The sequence below is a fragment of the Pan troglodytes genome, chromosome 9 (genome assembly GCF_028858775.2).
Source record: "Pan troglodytes isolate AG18354 chromosome 9, NHGRI_mPanTro3-v2.0_pri, whole genome shotgun sequence".
NCBI classification, from domain to species: Eukaryota; Metazoa; Chordata; class Mammalia; order Primates; family Hominidae; genus Pan; species Pan troglodytes.
In genome coordinates, this window is record NC_072407.2 from 122,884,753 (window position 1) to 122,906,344 (window position 21,592).

General features: G+C 48.0%; 1 protein-coding gene across 6 annotated transcripts in view; it reads left to right on the plus strand.

Moving 5' to 3' along the window:
* The window catches only part of GRIK4 (glutamate ionotropic receptor kainate type subunit 4), a 476,087-nt gene that overhangs the window by 429,776 nt on the left and 24,719 nt on the right, over positions 1 to 21,592 (plus strand). For 5 of the 6 annotated variants that reach the window (XM_016919844.4, XM_016919845.4, XM_016919848.4 and 2 more), the window contains 3 exons: positions 12,282 to 12,391; positions 16,172 to 16,345; positions 20,300 to 20,465. In XM_016919844.4, the coding sequence (XP_016775333.1) occupies positions 12,282 to 12,391; positions 16,172 to 16,345; positions 20,300 to 20,465 (450 nt within the window). The remainder of the gene's footprint in view (positions 1 to 12,281; positions 12,392 to 16,171; positions 16,346 to 20,299; positions 20,466 to 21,592) is intronic. The other variant, XM_016919847.4, reaches the window with a different exon arrangement.

Consider the following 21,592-nt stretch of genomic DNA (forward strand, 5'->3'; position numbering starts at 1 on the left):
CCTATCATCTGCACGAACTTGCAAACTGAAGAGATGGAAAAGTCATGCTTGTGGGCTTTCCAGTAAAAATTACTTCTGCCTCTCTGAATAGCGATGACCAAGAATGGTCATTCAATACTTGGTGGATCCTGTGTTGGTGATTGGCCCTGTGGGTCACTTTGCTCCCTTGCCTGCAGCCCAGATAAGTCACCCTAGCATTTCTCAAGCACGTTGCCAACTTCCAATTCTGTGTTCACTTCTAGTGTTGCATCTGGCGAGGGAATGTAGATTCCTTCTCTCTCGATGATCTGTCCTGGAGAATAAATGGTAGATAATTTAATGTCATTTATACCTGGCCTGCCCTTTTCTGCATTCCATGCCCCCATCAGAAAGACTCCTCTGGCTAGGTAGGCCAGGGTGAGTGTCACAGTGAGTTTGTGAGAACACACCAATAGGCAGCAGAGTACAGACACGACCTTCAAGTATACTGGCTGGTGGGAAGAGCAGAGGAAGAGTCACCCTGGCTGGGTCTCATCCATCAATGAATAATCATGACAGTGCCAGCAAATAGCTGACTTTGCTAGTTTATCTTGCTGGACCAGAAGAGCCTTCCTTTCCTCTTGTCAGCTGAACTGGCTCTAAGTGCAGAGCGTCATACAGATTTGCCCAATACACTAGTCATTTTCAGTGCCCATGATTCAGCTGCCATGGTACGCTCCAGAACAGAGCCTGTACCTCGAGGCTGCCCAACAGGGTAGAGACCAAGAGATCACCCAACATGCCTGCTGAAGAAGTAACCCCTTGCCAGGCCCCACATCCCAGCTCTAGAGAAAAGGAGATCGTCCACCTTTGCAGCTCCAGCCTATGCTCCCAACCCTGTGATGGGGGTTGTTGTTAAGGGTTGAATTGTGTCCCCTGCCACCAAAATATATGTTGAATTTCTAACCTCTAGGACCAGTGAATGTGACCTCATTTGGAAGTAGGGTCTTTGCAGATGTACTTAAGCGAAGGTGCGGCCATGCTAGATTAGGCTGGACCCTAATCCAATGTCTGACGTCCTTATAAAAAGAAGGGAATTTGAACACAGACACATAGAGGAGAATGCCATGGGAATTCGAAGGCAGAGATTGGAGTCATGCACTTACAAGCCAAGGGACACCAAGTATTGCTAGCAACCACCAAAAGCTAGAGGAGACAAGGAAGGATCCTCCTAGAGTCTGCAGAGAGAGCCTGGCCCCACCAATACCTCGATGTGGCCTTCCAGCCTCCAGAACTATGACATGATAAATTTCTGTTGTTTTAAGCCACCAGTTGTGGTACTTTTTTATGGCAGTCCTGGGAGATGAATAGAGCTGTGTCATTCTTATTTTAGAAATGAGGAAACTAAGTTGTAATCAGTTTAAAAACATGGGCAAGGCCACATGCTCGTAAGTGAAAGAACAGGGTTCAAACCCAGGAATGATGTGTTTGAAGCCTGTGCTTTCTCCAGGACAGCAGCCTGCCACCCTCCTGTGTGTGGTCTTTGAATCACTTGCATAGGGCACTTTTGTGCACCCTTTTTCTCATTTGGTCCTCAAGATGGTTCTTTGGGGGAAAGGGGGCAGGTATGATAATTCCCAATTTATAGACATGGAAACTGAAGTCATGCTTGGAGCTAGTTGAGGGCTGAGCCTGGAACCCAGGCCCCTTAACTCCAGGAGGGTGTCTTGCCATCGTTACATCTGTCGGTACTCACTAGGCAGTCTTCCAGCCAGCACCATTTCTGGAGCTCCCCTCCCCCACATTGACCCCTGGAATCGGGGGACATCCAAAAGAAATGGAGGCACACAGCCTTTGTCCAAACTACCCTGCTGTGGCTTGCGGTAGCCACTCAACTAGGCTCTGGCCTTGGTGTCTAGATTCCTGGAGGGAACTAAAGCCTTCCTGGTGACTCAGTGGCCCATCAGGAACCAGATGGCAGAAGGTACCTGACCCCAAGTGTTTTTGCCACCAGGAAACACCTACTGCTAGGCTGCCCTCCCCACCTAGGGCACCACTGTCCTGAATACCAACTCTGGCCAGAAAGAAACCACAATTCTCCAATCCTCTGGACATCCCAAATTGGATTGTTGACTAAATGTTTCCTACCACCTGAAGACCTGTATGAGTTTCCCTGCATTCATTTCTGGGATGACAACTTTTCTGTGTCAACTTGGCTAGGTTATGTTGCTTAGATGCTTGGTCAGATACTAGTCAGGTGTTGCTGTGAAGGTATTTGTAGACAGGATTAGCAACTACAGTGAATTGATTTCCTAAAGGAGAGTACTCTTGATAACGTGGGTGGGCCTCATCCAATCAGTTGAAGGACATAAGAGCAAAACCTGAGGTTTCGTGAAGAAGGAATTCTGCCTTAAGTCTATCACATAGAAATCCTGCCTGAGTTTCTAGCCTGCCTGCCTTTTGGACTTATTAGCCCCCACAATCCTGTGAGCCAATTTCTTACAATAACTTTCCCTGTCTCTCCCAATATCGCTATCTCTGTCCCTCTCTCCATACACACACACACACACACACACACACACACACACACACACACACACACCCCTGACTGTTGGGTGAGGATTCCTCTCTTCTGGCCTCCACACTGAAGCGCCAGGATGCCACGTGGCTGCCTAGACCTGATTGATAACAGGGGGCCAAGCAAGAAATGAGTGCTGGGATTAACAGCTTACACTAAGCAGAACTGACAGTTTCTACATTTATTCAACAAATATTTATTGAGTGCATTCTGTGTGTGAGACACCATGCTTAGGAAGTACCAAAAAGTCAGCTGAGGGGAGAACAATCCCAAATTGACTAACCCAGGGGAGATGTGGTTAGAATAAGTCTGAGATGAACATTGTTATGTCTGAAACAGAGGAGGGCCTTAGGAAGATCTGCTGTGGCTAAAGGATGAACTGGTAGAGTCCACCCCAAGAGCCTAATTCTAAACTTACATAGAGACTCTATCTCTAATATCATAGTGTTAAGGTAATGAAATTAAATACTGGGTGTTCGTTGTTTTGCAATTTTTCTCTAATTGTTATCTGTGAGCAAAAATATGGGTAATTTAATCACATTTATGATCTATAAGGATCGAGAATGTCTATGTTAGTTCTATGTTTATGAGGTCACCTGACTGATGAGTTATTGTTACCAAAAAGTGAGCATCTGGTGGCAATCCAACCTGTGTGCAAATGTAAAAATAATTAACTTAGAGTGCCTAGTTAAGAATTATTGCTAAAGCCTCCAAAATAATAAGTAGTGGCAAGTATGCCTCTGAAGTCTAAAGAAATAATTTGTGACTTTCCAGCGATCCAAGATTATCTAGGCATTTTCATGAACACAGATCATCAACAGTTGATTGTGGGATATTTACCTTCTTCCTAACACCGGGTATAATCTCTGTTTCTGTTCAGGCATCCTTAGGACCAAAATAAGAATGTTTTGCTCTTTTTACCACCTACTCCCTGTTACTCACAGGCTGGCTGAGGAGTCTGGCTTTGGCATTCGTTACTGTTTTTCCATCCTGCTTTTTAAAAGTCACTCTCTCTCTGTCTCTCTCTCTCTCTCCTCCCCCCCGTCCCACCCTCCTTCCCTCCCTTCTTTCTCTCTCTGTCTCTCTCTCTCTCTCCCTCTTTTTGTCTTTCTCTTTCTTTCTTTCTCACCCAACTTAAATGTCCATGGTCCTTTTCTATTCTTATTCTACCAACTCTCCCTGGATAATCTCACTCCCTCCCAAATCTGTGAATCTAACCCTGGCTGCTCCCCTGAGTTCCAGTAGTGTAATTCTGACACATTTCTTCACATCTCCATCTGGACGTCTCACAGGCACCCCAAAAACTGTGTCACAAGCTGAATTCTGTGTGTTTCTGAGTCACACTTATGCCTCCTTCCCTGTGCCCCATATCAGGTAATGGAATTTCCATCCAGTAACCTGAGCCATCCTTAAGTTTTCTTACCTTACAAATTCTATTGGTCATCTCACCTCCCAAAGAGTTCTCAAATATACTGTGTATCCCCACTTGTGCCTTGGTTCAGGCTTTCCTAATCTCTACTGCCATTCCTGCAGCCTGTATCCTCCTTTAGGGCAAGGCATTTCTTGTCCATTACTGGATCCCCATCAAAAGGCCACAGTCATTATAAGCATTCACTAAGAAACAGCAGAGTGAGAACCATGGACTCTGGACCCAGACTGTCTGGGTTTATTCCCAGCTTTTACAGTTATTAGATGCATGTCACATACATCTCACCTTCTTCATTTGTAAAAATGGGTTGTCATGAAAAATTAAATGAGAATACATATGTAATACACTCATAGCAGTAACTGACATATACACAATAAAGTGTTAGCTATTATACTCAACAAATGTATATTAATTGTTCCTTCATAATCTATTTGCAGCCTGGGTGTTGGTCTAAAAAAAAAAAAGACAAATGTAATCATATCAACCTCCTTCTTGAAATCATTCACCAGCTGCCCATCACTCACAAAAAAAAGTTCAACTTTCCTACATCCAGGTCTTTGCCTGCAGGCACCTTTGCCCCTTGCTGCTCACTGCTTTTTTGTCAGGTCAGCCCCTTCCTGCCTCCTCATCTAGGTTCACGCTCATCTACCTGCCTCTCAGCCAGCTAACGAACTCTTTCCCGGCTTTCAATACCCAGCTCAAATGGCACTTGCTCTTCCACGCAGCTCCCCTAGATGGAGCTGCTTGCCCTCTGCCTATACTTCTATTACAACACTTTTAGGTTGCATTATATTATTCTTTGTTTATCTGTCTCTCCCTTTGTATCCTCCAATGGGAGGTACATTAAGGGAAAGGTACCCTCTTGTCAGACCATAGATTTTTATGATATGATTTTTGGTATGGAAAATGTGGTCATCCTAAACATGCAGTATTTACTTGACAGGAAGGAAGGAGGGCAGGCCATAAATCCAGTGATCCTGTGGGCAGTGAATGCTATGCTTTCCTTTGTGCTCCTGATTGGGCAGTACTGAGCCCCAGGAACCTGAGATTCTATTAGGGAACCCTACAGGGCCAGTATTCTAGGCAGCAGGACAAGTGACCCAAATTTTTTTTTACCGTCTGGCCTTTACCCCTGTAGGTCTTGAGAACAAAAAGAAGTGGGATGCAGATGTTTCAGGCAGCCTAGATGCAGCCTCTGGCTCAGGTCTGGCTGTAGCTGCCTCCTGAACTCACTGCTCTCTCTCTCTCTCAATGCCTGCATATTCCACACACAACATAGCATCCACCTGAGAAAGTATCAGAATCCGTGGCTAGGGCCAGATGGGCTTCTAGGCTATACATAGATGGTCCAGCCTTTAGCCTTTGTTGTCCCCTGATACTTCAAGGATGGGAGCCAAGTGGCAGAACATCTGAAGTTCAAGACTCTTGGTTTCCCTGGCACATCAGCTCATCTTCTTGTAATGATAAGTTTAGTATTTGGTATAGCAGTATAATTCCAAGGACATTTTGCAGCCAAGAGTTTTATGGTATTGATGCATACTTTGAGCTCTCAAATATCTGTGTGAATGGAGGGGAAAAGAACATGAAAAACCGAAACCATTTCTATTTGACGTTAGAGTATATCATGTAGTTTTCTGTCTCTTTTTTTCTGCAGCAGCAATTTACCTAATGATGTTTTGCTCAGATTAATATTAAAGTGAGTTTGTATTCCTCAAGCACACCCCGACTATTACAGCAAGGCATCATCAGACTGCGCCAGAAGCCAACCTGGGATTAAGTGTTTGGCCCGTAGAACCCCCATGTGAATAAATTTCATCTAAACAGTTCATTGTTGCTGGGTGCAGTGGCGCATGCCTGTAATCCCAGCCACTTTGGAGGCTGAGGCAGGAGTATCACCAGGGTTCGAGGCTGTAGTGAGCTATGACTGCACTGCAGCTTAGGCAACAGAGCAACACCCCATCTCTTAAAAAATTAAATAATTTAAAATAAAAACTCAGTATTGACATCTTCAAGGAGATTGGGTATATGTGTAAGATGGTGGTTTGTTGACTCACGTCTCCTAATTTATAAAGTACTTCCATGTACAGTCTCTGGTTGAATGGAACAGTGCCCTGAAGCAGGTAGTATGATTCTCATTTTACAGGACAAAATTCTGAAACTCTGTGAGCCCAGTCAGTGCAGAGGAAAGAGGAAAGGCAACACAATGTTGCAGGGGGCATTGAAACCAGGTTTTTGGTCTCCAAATCTCCATACACGTCCAACTACCTGTCTTTACGGTATCATAGGTGTATTTCTTTCAGTGTCAATGGTGTGCTTTAGATGATCTTTCAAGATCCTTTCCCATCTGAGGATACTATCTCTGATCCCAGAGAGGGTCCCAAGCCAGCTAGAACACCCGAGACTCCCTGGAAAATGTGAGCTTACCATTTTCCCTCCATACCAACTTGTTCCACCTTTGGTTAACAAACGGGAAAGTTTTATACTCTGTTCGTTTTCTCTTCTTAACTCTTAGCTAGAGTCTTCTTTCTCAAGAAAAAGAAAAATCAGACAGTGTTTAAAAAGTAAGGGAGAAATAGGCTGGGCGCGGTGGCTCATGCCTGTAATCCCAGCATTTTGGGAGGCCGAGGCAGGCGGATTATGAGGTCAAGAGTTCGAGACCAGCCTGACCAACATGGTGAAACCCCATCTCTACTAAAAATACAAAAATTAGCTGGGCATGGTGGCACATGCCTGTAATCCCAACTACTCAGGAGGCTGAGGCAGGAGAATCATTTGAACCCGGGAGGTGGAGGTTGTAGTGAGCTGAGATTGCAACATTGCACTCTAGCCTGGGCAACAGAGCGAGACTCTGTCTCAAAAAAAAAAAAAAAAGTAAGGGAGAAATAAATGCTGACATTAAATTAATGCATGACATTGCTGGATATATTACCCGCTTTTCAAGAAGGTCTGTTTCGTTTCAGAAAGACTGTCTAGGAAAATGGAGAACAATGCTAAGTAAACCAGTGAGTCATTTCTAATACTGCTTAATACTCTGTTCTAAGAAAATGGAAAATGAATAAGAGTTCTGTTCCTTAAAGCTAAGTAACATGATAGCCCATATAATGGAAATATGGATCCCTGAATGTATAATAATATTAATATTGGTTATTTATTGAGTGCCTCTCTCTGAAGAAGCTCAAGGTGTGTTAACATTATTTTAGTAATTCTCACGGCCCCTCTTCATGTGGATTAAAGTGCTCCATTCATGGTGCTCCTTTCTATGGGAGAAGACAATGGCACCCAGAGAAGTTGAGTGGCTTGCCTAGCACCACCACTCAGCAAGTCCAGGTCAATGCCAGGATTAGAATGTAGGTCTCCTCACACCAGATTTTCAGCCAGTAAGTGAAAATAGATACACTAGCATATGAGTTCTATGGGCAACAGACCCATCTGGGTGCTTTACGTGGATAGGAATTAATTACTTGCTTCCTTTTTTCCTCTTGGAGTCAGAGGTGGAAAGTGCATGCTAAACCAAAATATCAGCAGACAATCCATTGCAGACACACTGAGGGAGGCCATCCATGGGATCCTGCTGAGGGACAGGAAGAAATCACCTCCTCCTGCCTCTCCCAGAAGGAGTCTTGGAGACACTGCGTTCTCTTACCTCTTCAGCCCTGGACAGTGTGTGATTGACCATTGGGCACTGCTGGGAGTTGACTATATCATAAGCAACCTTTCTATAAATTGCCATTTAGTTCTAAAGACTGTAGAAATGCACATGAAGGACCCTTTGTCCTTGGCTGTGCTGGGAGGGGATGGAGTTTGAGGAAAGCAGAGAGCTCGTATCATGCATTTGTGTAGGGAAATGGTGACTAAGCTACAGAGCCCTAACACAGATCCAAGAGAACCTGCAACGTGTCTGGTCCACTCTGTCAATGACGTCTTTGGGTAGGCTGAGGTGGGATTGAGTTCTAAAGGTTGGAATCACTGGCTTTTAAGAGTCTTCCTTCCAGAAGAAAGCCTGGTATTGCCCTAAGTGCTTCTCCAGAGAGCCCTGGAGGAACTCTCATGATGCATATATTACAGCCATAGAAACTCCAGGAGTTCTGAAAAGTGGCTGTAGCCAGATAGCATTCTTCCCCAAAGCATCTTTAACATGTGTCACTGTAAGAGAGAAAGTATAGTATTTCTTGTCCACTGAGGAAGGCATCAGTATAAAAGGAAGTTCCCGCCTTTGTAACACACCATCTCCCCACTCCCCCTTCACTCACGGCTACCATTAGACAGAAGGAGAGCGAACATACATACAGCTCTATGAGTTAACTCACTGAGTTCCCAAAACAACCCCACGAGGTAGGTTTTATTATTCCCTCCATGTTATACAGGAGGAAACAGAGACCTAGAAGTTACCCAACTTACCCAGGATTGCGTGTCTTGTAAATGGTGGGGCCAGAATTCAATCTTGGGCAGTCTGGCTGCAGAGTCTGGGTTTTATTCACTACCTGTCCTGACTGCCTGGCTCCGGTGTCCCCATGAATCTGGCTTCAGACTCTGGGAAAGCAATTGCATTCTTCCGAGAATGTCATTTCTTCCAGTATATATAGAGTGAAGTATCAATGAGTCAACAGATTGTTTTTAAGGATAACAGGAACTTTGGGCATGAAAGGGGGGTTTAATGCCACTTCATAGCTCCGTGGACAGCCCCACTACTATCATGCAAAGGACCTACACACACCAGGATTGTGGTCAGTTGATGACCAGCCCTTTGCATCTCTCCCTCCGTCTAAGAGCATCAGGGATGCTGATTGATGGTCAGTCTGATGCACAGTCCAAATGTCAAGGGAGCTAATTCTAATTTTGCTGCTGTCTAATTTGCAATTTCATCCGCAGAGCTTGACCTGTCTTCAACATTTGGGGCATAGACTATATATAACCACCTATCTACTTCCAAAGTGATTGTATTCACCAGAAGGAACTGGCCCAACTCACAGTCCACAGAGACGTGTATAAATCAATACAAATGCCTATAAATACAGCAGAGTCACAATAAATGGTGATGGGTATAAATAAATAATGTTTAAGAGTACTCTAAGGGGGTGTGTAGGTTGAGAGTTTGCTGGCATTGGGGAGAAGGCGTGGGATTAATTAGGGAATTTATTGGAGTAAACAAAGATGCGAAGATGAAAAGGAGAGGAAGATGCAGTACAGCTGCCATTTGAATGAAGGAGAGTGTGGCATGCCTATGGCACAGCTTGATGAATGAGCACCAGAGAAATTGAAGCCATTGCCAATGATTTGAGTGAGGCACTTAACCTCCCTGGGTCCCAGTTCTTCCATCTGTCAGTATGGAAAATTGGGTATTGAAATCAAGAGAATATAGTGAAGCACTTTTAGTTCTTCAAAAGAAAGGCATCACCGTCATACCTCCTTTGGGCTAAGGAAAATCAATTATTTGGAAGAAATGCCTATGGCATATGACACCTGATTTGCCCCAAACGCCAGTGACTCACATGTCTTTTGGGAAGAAAGTGATCTAAACCATCCACATAGAAAAAAATGTTAGGCATTCAGAATCTTGCAAGACACATACTTCTCTTTGGCATCATAGAGACAGCATGGATTTAGCTTAAGCCAAGGATGTATAAGCCCAGACCCAAATCTCAAATGACTGCCCATTCCTTGCTCTTCTGGTTGGCGTCAGTCAATCACAAGTAGAATCAGATGTTGCCTTGCCAACGTGACTGATATGTTTCTGGGGGAGCTTTGTTTATGTCATGGTTTTTGTCTGTGTGATGTTCTCTGTTTTCTAACTTTGGTCTCTAGGAATTTTTCCCACAGCTGTGCATCATTCCTTATCACCCATAACCAAATATGGCAGCTTTAAATAGTACTGTCATTTTCCTCAATTTCACTTGTGATATAATCAGGTATAGATTTCTGACATTGAGCATCTAATGGGTTTTCAGATTCAGAAAGCAACAGTAATAGATTTTTCAGTTGAGAGACAGATTGAAATAGTCATAAGTGACAGGGCACGTGGAATTCATGCACACTTGCTCAGAGAAACTTGGGGGTCAAAAAAGACCCCAGGAGTGGACCACACTAGTGATTTCTATTGCAGTAGGAGTATAGGCATGATCGGCTTCCTTTACTGCTTCCGGACTCTGTATATGGATACTACCCTCTCTGTGTCTTCCTGTGTCTGCCTCTGGCTCTTAGGATGATGAAGGAAACACAGTCAAGCCGTGATGGACACAGGAATGATTAACTGGGGACTTGGATTCTGCTGCTCTGGAGTCCTTTGCCTTCTGTTAGAGGATTTATGTAATGACGGGATGAGCCAAGCTCAAAAGATCTCCTCATTCTTCTTCTGTTCCCTTCCCTAAGTTACTGGGTTTTGTCCCCCAGATTTTTCATTTTTCCAGTAATACCTGAGTGTTGTATGTAGACTAAGCATGGATCCACAGTGGGTCAGAGAACTTGCAATTAGTATCAAAGGGCAGTTCCGTGGTCTGAGCCAATACTGTGAAAGAAAAACAGTTTCAGATAGATCACGTGAGAGGTCACTGTCATGCTGCTGAAAGGCCACAGTGCCCAAGAACAGCTGCCCTTTTTGGCAGAGGATGAGTATTTATGTCCTCTCCGTGTACCCTCCAAAGAGGAAAGTAAAACTGCACCGCAGGCCCACCGGCTCCCTAAGAAGGAAGGGAAAAGCATCCAGAAGAGGAGCGGAAAATCACCCATGATGGGGGCTATGCAAATACAACAGGAGCGTGCAGAACTGTCTCCTCCCACCTGCCTCAGATGCAGCCGTGGAAACAGCTATTGCTACTTGGAGTTTCTCAGCTTCTTCTAGCTTCCCCTGGATAATGAAAGCTCAGAAGGCTGGTTGAGTTTAGCTCGGTATTGGCAAAGGGAGTTCCCTTTTGTGTTTCTGGGAACCCCAGTGTAAAAATGACATGCCTTGATAGTGACAGTAGGTTGCGCCATGACTGATATGATCTTGAGCTTAAACGCTTACCTGTTCATAGAACCCTGAGCTTAGTACTGATTTTCAGTCCTATCCATGGACTTCCTGGATTTCTGGCATCATAGAATCATAGCGTTTTCCATTTACAATAGTCCTTAGGGTGCATCTAGTCCAGTGGTTTTATAGTAAATGAAAGAAACCAGCCTGGGACAAGACAGGGTAGCAGCACAGAGCTGCAGAGAATATGCCCTGTCTCCAGTGGGCAGCCCACACTCAGCTTCAGCCAGTTGGGAACTTGTACTCAGTGGTGTCGGATCACCCCATTTTTTAAAAAGCCAGAAATCTAGATTTGTATGTGAAGTTACCTAATTATTTAATGCTGGCAACTAATACAAACTAGGTAGATGCTGCAGGATAAACAATTCAACTCTGTGGGCCGTATGCATCCATAAGCCACTGGTGTGTCATCTCGGATCTAGTCCCACTCCAACTGAGGCCAGAAAGCGGTGGGGACTTGCCTGAGACCACACGGCTAAAGACTTGGAGCAGATGACTTAACTCCATCCTTCTCATTCCATTTTGTTTTCCCGTGAAGAATGGCGGGGAGCTTGGTGCCCAGGATTCCATTCCTGGCTCCATTGTCTGGCTCACAGGACTCTGGCCAGACTCATCCCTGGCCTTGCAATGTGTTTTCCCACGGTGCAGTGGTGTGAGCCCTGGGCTTTGAGTCAGGAAACATGGGCTTGTTTGGGTCCCGGCTCTTCCATTTACGCACTGTGGAACCTCGGGCACATCTCTGACTGCCCTCGGCTTTGGCTTCTTCACTTGTAAAATGAGAATAATAATTTGTGCCTCCCAGGACTGTTTTGAGGTTGACGGGGGAAGGTCTCGCTGTGTGAGATCACCCCGCAAACAAAACCCAGAGACTCCGGTTGTATTAGCATCCTGGTGAAAAAGATGTGAGTGTCTAAGAGGGATGCTGTGGTCGAATCCAGCAATGCAGACAGCAGCAGCTCAAAGGTGCTTCCTGAGTCCATCCTCTACCCCCAATGGAGGACACAGGGTGGTACTTCGGGGCACTGAGGGTTGTTCCTCTTTGCCAGCACAAAGCCTGCCTCACCCCAGGAAGTGGCATGGCCCCTGCTGCTGTTCTGTGTCACCTGCTGAGGTCAGGGCTGGGTCGTGTCATTTGCGCAGCCCGGCAACACCCTCATTCCCGGTGTCATTTAAACCAATCACCCAGAACCCAGAGAAATGGGAACTGGGGCCAGACCCACACTCACTACCTCCTCTGCCCCGCCCTGCCTGCCCCAAGGTCATGTTGACTGAATGTGTGCGGTGAATCTTGTTTTTCTCTCCATTTCCAGGGACGCAAACCCGGCTATTTCTCCTTCCTGGACCCATTTTCTCCGGGCGTCTGGCTCTTCATGCTCCTAGCCTATCTGGCCGTCAGCTGTGTCCTCTTCCTGGTGGCTCGGTACTCTCCTCTTCCCTTCCCTGTCCTTACACCGCCACCTCGTGTCCACCTCTGGGAACTGCATGGGGAGGGGGTGGGGAGGAGGAGAAGGGAAGGAGGAGTTGGGAAGATCTTGGTGCCAAACTAGAGGGACAGGAGAAGGACTGGGGGCCTGAAATGCTCTCTGCCCAGCTGTCGACCTCATGCTGCCCATCCAAACATTCCCCACTGTGCACGACGCAGACAGGTGGCTTGGCTTCTGCACCTCTGCCTCCTGTCCCCTCCCACTTCTCCCCAGACCCCCACCTAAGCCCCTTGCTTGTGTAGGAGCCCTGGGAAGAGAGGAGGGGTGGGGTTGGCAGGAAGATGACTCTCATTAAGCACTGTGCATTTGGCTGCCCTGGCATCAGTCATTGCCACAAAGGATCTGCCACAAAGTGCCGAATGACAAGAAACAGAGCGTGCAAATCCGGACTGGGGGCACTGGGGGCTGCAGTGGAGCAGGCCAGGGAGAAGGCTTTCTCTGCAGACAGCCTGGGTCTGCCTCTGAAAACACAGCTGCCTTGTCGAATGGGAACCATGGAGGCTGGTGGCGGGCGGCAAGGAGACGGGATGGAGAGAGGCGTTTTCAAGAAGTGCGGAGTTGAGACGCATGGGCCAGACCAGGGAGTGGGGAGAATAAGCCCTGCCCTATCCCCAGGAAACCAGGGGCTGCCCTGGCCCTATGGAAAAACCCGAGGAGCAGCCCGAGGCTGTGGCCTCCCAAGACTGTGCACAGAAAAGGTAGTTTCGCTCCAGGCCACAGGCTGTTGGGCCAGCCTGAGCTGCAGGAGAGCCAGCTTAACCCTCCAGAAGTGGGATGAGCCCTGGTGGCTCCCAGGCCACTCACTCAGGTCCCTGGTGCTGCTAACCCTCCACTTACTGCAGTGGAGGCTCACAAAGGGCTGTTATGTGGGAGCAGAGAACTACTCAGGAGGAGCTTCTGGAATCTGTCCGTGGCTCTGGTTTGCAGGTGTCTCTTCAGTTGTTACCTTTGCCTCCAGGCCACAGTGGGAGGGCAGACAGTGTTAGAGTGCACATCCCATCTCTGTGGGGTGGGTGGGGTCTTCCCCTAGGGCACGTTCATTCACTGGATTGATGGGGGCACTCGGGGATGGAGCTGCCGCATGGTGAGCCCTAGGGAACCACGGGCTACCTAACCCCTGAGGGCACTTCCCAGACTGCCAGCGAAGGGTTGCATCAACCTGTCTGCACATACCTCTTCTAGTGGAGACCAAGGTCCCCAAGATCAGGAAGGTCTTTGGGGCCCACAAGATGCAGCCAAAAAAAGACAGGCCTTGCTGACAACCTGGTCATTTTCAAACTGGCACAGTTTGCTGCTTGGGCACCACCAACCCCTCTCGGGCCTGTAGGCATGGCCACTGTTGAGTATCTGCTGTCAGTGACGGCCTGCAAGACGGGGAGCTAGCACGCTGTCTGACACCTCCCCTCTCCACTTTGCCACACTGCTGCCATGTTAGGAGGCTGTCTTCATGAGCCCTGGTGCCACTGCTCTGTAATTCACACTTGCCCCTTGGATGTGAGCCCTTGCGTGTGGCATGCCACAACACTCAGGTCACCTCAAGGGCCCTGAAAAGTCTTGGGGTTTGGAGAGCAGATACATACAAGCCTGCTTCAGCATACCCACAGCAGCCTAGAGCTTTCAACCAGCCCTGTGGTGGTACACTGCCCCTCCTCTCTCCCCTCCACATCCAAACACACACCCTCCAGCATCTAGCATCACAGAAAGGTTAACAGAAAATGTGCTAAAGGGCTAACCATACGGCCTCTCTCTCTCACTACACACACACACACACACGCACACACACACAATACTGGAGTCTAGGGTATTCTGTCTTAAGGTAGTGATTTTCAAACATGGTTCTGTGGACTGCAAAGGCTCCTGGGAGCAACCAGAGCCTTTGGGGGTGGAATGACAAGAGGCTGGGCAGCCAGAGCCCTGGGTCCCCAACTCCTCCTCATCCAGACCAGCTCTACTTTTATTTCTTATATATTGTACTTCGGGTAAGATTTTACAGGGAAAAAAAATGTCTGAAAACAACAGCTCTTAGGTAGCCATTCCCAAGAGAGCTGATCTTCAGAGTCCTGTAGGGAGCTTTTAGACATTTGAATTCCCAGGTCCCATGAGCTCAGAATCTCTAGGGGAAGGGCCTGAGAATCTGTATCTTTGAAGTTCTGCAGATCCCACCAATGGTCCGTAGGCTTGGGAGCCAACAAAGTGGAGCACCAGAGTGCCAGCCAGCTCCTCGGGACCCACACAGAGGGACAGAGCACATCTCACAGGTCAAAGGACCAACGCTGAGACGTTTGTGTTGTACTCAGGAAGGAGAGGTGCGGATGGAAATGGGAGGCAGCGACAGTGGGAACACTAAGTGCACCTCAGGCCGAGTGCAGGATGGGAAAGAGCAGTGTGAAGATAACACCGAGCACACAGCACCCCGCCCTCCTGGGGGGTGCACACCTGTGCATACAATTTCTCTCGTCAGAGCTGGAAGGCTTTGCGTGCAAGATGGGCCGGGGCTGCAAGCATCTCCCTGGCGGGCAGGGGAAGAGCAGGCATTCTGGGCATCAGAGGGGCCATTCAGAGAGACGCCAGTGGTGAGGCTGAGAGGGAAAGCAGGGGAGTGTCCCTGCCTCACCCCAAGGCACAGAGCTTAGAGCAGCCCTTCTCAGCCCCATGCGTGCATTACACTCACTGGGGAGCTTTAAACAAACACTGATGTCCAGGCCCCACCTGAGCCAATGAAACCAGAATCTTTGGGAGTGGAACTCAAGCAGCAGCATTCTTTTTTTTTTTTTTGAAAGCGTCTGGGGAGGTCTGAAACACAGACAGGGAGAGCCTGGCTTTAGACACCATCCAGGCCAGTGGCTCTCAGTGTGGACACTGGCCCGGTGGCACCAGCATCATCTGGAAACTTGGGAATTCTTAGGCCTCACCCCAGACTTACCAGTGCAGAAGCATTGAGGCTGGGCCCAGCCATCTGTGTCAGCACACCGGCTTGGTGGTTCTGAGGTAGGCTAAGGCTGGAGGGCCACTGCTGTAGGCTGAGGGTCTTCAAACCGTGGTTCTAAGGGACACTAGTATCTCTCTCATCACCCTGTCACTGGCAGTGACAGAACAAGCGGCTTCCCAGGCTGTCCACCTCTTGACACTCCTAGCCTCAGGGGCTCCACTTCATCTTTTTTTTTTTTTTTTTTTGAGACAGGGTCTCACTCTATTTGTCCAGGCTGGAGTACAGTGGTGGGATCTTGGCTCACTGCAGCCTTTACCTCCCGGACTCAAGTGATTCTCCCACCTCATCCTCTTGAGTAGCTAGGATTACAGGCACACACCACCACACCTGGCTAATTTTTTTGTATTTTTTAGTAGAGACGGGTTTTCACTGTGTTGCCCAGGCTGGTCTCGAACCCCTGGACTCAAGCAATCCTCCCGCCTCCGCCTCCCAAAGTGCTGGGATTACAGGCATGAGCCACCGGACCTGGCCATCCTCTATTTTGTATTTTGGAGTTCCACATCAGAATTTATTGGGGGTAAAAATGTCTCTTTGATTAAAAAAAACTTTGAGAACCATTAACCCAGTTCAACCCACTTTTTTTTTTTTTGGTTGCGAAACTCCAAAGGGAAGTGGCTTGCCCAAGGCCACAGGCCGGTCTCAGAGGTGAGACCAGCCAGGAGAGCCTGCCCGTGTCCCTTCACACCCCGCCTCCGTGGCACTAGTGTATGTTCCTTTTCTCCCACAGGTTGACGCCCTACGAGTGGTACAGCCCACACCCATGTGCCCAGGGCCGGTGCAACCTCCTGGTGAACCAGTACTCCCTGGGCAACAGCCTCTGGTTTCCGGTCGGGGGGTTCATGCAGCAGGGCTCCACCATCGCCCCTCGCGCCTTATCCACCCGCTGTGTCAGTGGCGTCTGGTAAGGCCCCAGGCAGAGGTGAACCAGGCCAGGTGGGGTGGGGACACAAAAGGGGCCCTCTGATAAGCCGGCTCTAGCCTCTAGAGCCCCAGAGCCTCTGCCTCTTACAGCAGACTCACGCAGGAAGCCGAGTGCTTTCTGCCAGCTCAGAAGCTTGGGGCAATGGATGGGGCCTGCTCTGTGCCATCTGGTCCCCTTCCCCTTGCTCACTCTCTGGGGTCTGGATGCAGAGGGGAGCCAAGGAAGGAAGGGAGAGGAGGTGACAAAACAGCCTTGATGAATTTCAGCAAAGCAATGGTAACTTCCTGACCTGAAAATGACCTGAGGTTTGAGAAGGCATATGCAGATTTATGCAAATATAAGCCTGCTGGCAGGAAGTCCCTGCAGGAGGAAGCCAGCCTGGCTGCTACATCACACCCCCTCTACCAGCCTTCTGAGGCTTTGTGTCTCTGCCCCTGGCTCTGGGGGCTTGCTGGCCTGTTCACCTCAGCAGGTGTGGGAAAACGCAACTCTTGTCGTTCAGAGTTGAGCAAATGATTCAATGTGTGGGAAAGCTCTTTGAAAACTTGAAAGTGCTACGTAAACATATGGACTGATCATTGTTATTAGACCATTATGGGGGCAAAGGAAAGACAAAACAAATGTGTGTGTGTGTGTATATATATATATAGCCTAGAGAGGCAAGTTTGCAGAACACAACTTTTTGATCCTCTCTTAAAAATCTGCTATGGGTTTGGCTGTCATAGCGTACAGGACTTACGACCTTGGTTCTCTCCCTTCCTTCTCAGCCTGTTTAGCCAAAGGAAAAGGAAAGGTGATGTTTCCACCCTTGAGTACTGGTGCCCAGAGTGGGTGGTCTGGACGGAATTACGGGAGGAGCCACTGGGCTGTTAGGCAGGTGAAAACGCAGCTGAGATAGCCATGCCTTCCTGTCTGGGGTTTCCATTATCCCTGATAAACAACAAATGTAGCACGACTTAAACCTGGGCGAGATGCTCGCCTGTTACCAGATAGTTTGGAGAAGTCACTGAATGGATCACCATGGAGAACAGGAGCTCAGGTCTCCAGGAAGAGGGATGGACGATCTCAGCAAGGAGAGTCACGGAAGTCCCACCCACAACATCCGGGAACCTGGGCAGAAGCCCTGGGAGAGGAGCATCTGGGGATGCCGATCTGCTTCTCCCTGGGGCTTTTCCTTCTGGAGAGTGCCTGCTCCCACAGATGGATGCAGCTAGAACCCCATTGCCCACTTCATCCGCTTGTCAGCTCTACCCTTACCCCAGGAAATCCCTCCTCCAGGACCCAGCCATCCTGCAGGTTGCCCTGCCCTGAGGGGAGGACTCAGCGTTGCTTTAAATGGCTGGCCCCAGGTGGCTTGGTCACTGTTCCAGAGCTGTGTGAGAAGGGGCTCAGCGCAAATGCAAGCCACCGTGACAGGCCTGTGCCAGCCCCGACTCCAGGTGGTCACTGCGCTTCTCTCCCAGCACACTAACAGTTCCTAGTTCTTAAATCAGGGCCTCGGTTTGGTCCGTTCCATGGAGGAGTGGGAGGTCAGAAGACAGGGCCATCGTGGCCTACCTCGGCCTCCTCACCCAGAGCACGTGATAGAAAACACCATGTCGCTGGAGAGAATGCCAGTTTGACAACTGAAAATGCCCTTTGACACAGGAGCGAGGCTTCACTGACCCCTCCGGAAGCGGGCATCATTCCCTTTCTCAGCAGAGCCGATGGGTTTGCACTGAGCCGCTTGTGCCCTCTGACCAGTTTCCTTGTGACCAATGGCCTAAATAGCCACCTGGGGTGTAGCCAGAGTGTAGCCAACTCCGAAGTCATGTCCACACCCAGGGCTCATTAACCCCCAGCACACACCACCACAGCTAAGCAGCTGCAGAGTGCTGGCTTCCTCCTGGGGACTGCCCGCCCCAGGTCTCGGTTTAGGGATGGTCATGAGAGCACCTTCCGATAGGGCAGAAGAGCTGAGGCAGGAGCAGGGAAAGCAGACCTTGGGCATGGAGGGATACCTGCTACTTACAGGTCACAGATAGGGAAGGCAGAAGGAGGCAGCCAGGTGATTTTCATCCCATATTCAGTCTGATGGTCTCTCTATACATTTCTCTATATCTCACATCCCTCTAGTCCTTTACAGATTGCTGATCACTCATGACATATTACTTCATTTTATCTCACAACTCTCCAGCAATAGGCAGAGCAGGCATGATTATCCCCATATATTTATTAGACAAGTAAATGAGCTCAGAGAAGGCGAGTGGTTTTCCCCCATGTTCTCACAGTGGAACACAGCTAGAACCAAAACCCAGTTCGCTCGCGGTGGTCTGCCATGTAGACATGCCCATCGAGTCAGAGGATGCCCCTGTTGCTTCACTCCTGGGGAGGCAGCCAGCAAGTGTTCTTGGTCACAATGGCAAAAGGGGCAATGGGACCTGCTGCTCTTGAAAATCTACCCAGCAGCGGCAAGTTGCCAAGTTCTGTGTGTTAATCACTATGCATTCATCGTCAGTGTCTCTATGATGGATAAAGCCCCATGAACTCAGGCTCCACTGATTCAGAATTTGTGATTCTCCATCCCAAACTGTGCTTAGATCTATCTTTGAGCCCCTTGGGATTGGGATGTAGATCCATACTGTTGACCAGATGGGAGAAGGCTTGTTTAACCTACCAAAATGAACACACAGTTTTTAATGGACTTAGCATATATGCTGCCTGAGCTGCAAAATTATTCTAATTTTAAATGAGTTCTGTCTACTCAGTAAAACAATCTTCTAATTTGAAATAGCATGACCATTGTAAGAGTATTTTCTAATTCCAGCCTTTCAGCAGTTCAAAGGTGCTTTTCGCCAGGTAGTCTTTATTAGAGATGTTCTGTTGTTACAATTTACAGAACTGGTTTTAAAATACAAATTTATCAGCTGGCACAGGGGCTCACACCTATAATCCCAGTACCTGGGGAAGCTGAGGCAGGAAGACCACTTGAGCCCGGGAGTTCTAGGTTGCATTGAGCCCTGATTAAGCCACTGCATTCCAGCCTGGATGACAGAGCAAGACCCTGTCTCCAAAAAAAAAAAGAATTTATCGGCCAGGTGTGGTGGCTCACGCCTGTAATCCCAGCACTTTGGGAGGCCAAGGCGGGTGGATCACAAGGTCAAGAGATAGAGACCATCCTGGCCAACACAGTGAAACCCCGTCTCTACTAAGAATACAAAAATTTGCTGGGCATGGTGGTGCATGCCTATAGTTTCAGCTACTCAGGAGGCCGAGGCAGGAGAATCACTTGAATCCACGAGGTGGAGGTTGCAGAGAGCAGAGATCGTGCCACTGCACTCCAGCCTGGCAACAGAGCAAGACTCCATCTCAAAAAAAAAAACAAAGAATGTATCACTGTGTTACTTGGCAGGTTGCTTCACTTCTCTGAGCCTCAATTTACTCACCTGTAAAATTGGGATAAGAATTTTGCTTCCGTGAGCTCTAGGGATTAAGTGAGATAGTGGATGTAGCTCGTGGTAGCTGCTCACTGCCTGGCGATGCACATTTGAAGGTTGGCTTCAGCACGAGGAGGTGAGGAAGCCCTCCTGCTCTAGCTCTGAACAGAGCCCTTGGAGCTGGCACCCGCAGCTCATTCACTAGCTCATTTCTCACAGTCTCCAAAACTGTCTCATGTGCATGGACTACACCTCTTTTGAATAATAACCCAATAATCATCTCCTTTAGGAAATAAGAAAAACAAATCAACTGTCTTCTTCCAGGCAGTGCTCACAAACGCGATTCATTTCTGTTGACATCATATGCCCTGCCTCCTTTCTCTTCCCCTACTAAGCTGAAAGCTCTTTCATAAGAAAGATGCCTGGTCTCTCCCGTGTCACAGCAGGACTGGGGTCAGGGGCCAAGACTCCAGGGAGTGCCCAGGCAATGATGACTTCCTCGTCTTTTCCTACATAGGTGGGCATTCACGCTGATCATCATCTCATCCTACACGGCCAACCTGGCAGCCTTCCTGACCGTGCAGCGCATGGATGTGCCCATTGAGTCAGTGGATGACCTGGCTGACCAGACCGCCATTGAATATGGCACAATTCACGGAGGCTCCAGCATGACCTTCTTCCAAGTAAACCCCATTTGGTTGCTCACCAGCATCGGGAATTGGGCAGAATAAAGTTGAGATGTTTCTCTGCTGGAGATAAAAACATCTCTCCTCATCTCATTATCTCTTTTGAACATATAGTTTGGAGGTCCACATGGGGCTCATTTATCTGCTGCTCCACAAAATACACCTGGAATGAGGTCCCAAAAGAACTTTGCGTTAATATCAGCCGGTGCCAGAGTGGTGGTACTTGAGATGATTTTAGGTCTGATGTGGTGGAACTGTTTTTTAGTTGCCATAGTTTCATGTTTATATTAATGGCCATTAGAAAAAAAGTATATATATGCAGTGAATCAAACCTGTAGTTTTATTTATATTACTGCATAGAATGGGGTTAATGCATACATTTACATTTTTAAAGTGATTTAAATCGTATAGGTAGTATTTAGACAGAGCAAGATTCATACATGAATGACTGAAGTTTGAGGAACACCAGCTTAAGATGAACTGGCTTCACTGATTCCAGACTTGATAGGTATCAGATAGGGACCCTGTTGGCTTCTTTGAGTTTCCCTTGCAAGGCTCAGGAGAAAGCCCTGCCACAGCGATGTGTTCGCTGTCAAGCAAACTGATTGATCGCCAAGACTGACAGCCAGACCAGATGGAATAGTGGTTTTCATATGCCTCAAGCTCTCTTGGAAAGCAGGTTTCCCCTGGGGTTAAAAGGTGTCTAACCAACCTAATATCCAAGAAGTTCATTTTCCCATGAAACAAGTCCAATGCCTTCAGCTTTCTGTTTTCCAGGCAAGTCTCCGTGCCTACTGGCACAGAGAACAGTGAAGTCATCATGCAAACACAGAGTTTGGATAGACCCCCAGAGTTCTCTGACTTGTTATTATTTGTAAAACAGCAGCCAGCATTGGATATGTGATTGATCAATTGGTTTAGGGTGGATGGAAAATAGGAAACTGCTTCTTCAAAGGGTATCTCTGTATAGTCCTAAATGAACCTAAGTTCACTGCCCCAAATTGAGGGACAATGAAGGTACCCAGCCAGAATTTCAGTTCTACCGGAAAATGGAGGTTGGCAGTAGAAGAGCTCTTGAGGGTAGATGAGGCAAAACCAATGACCAAATCAGGACCTTAGTGCGC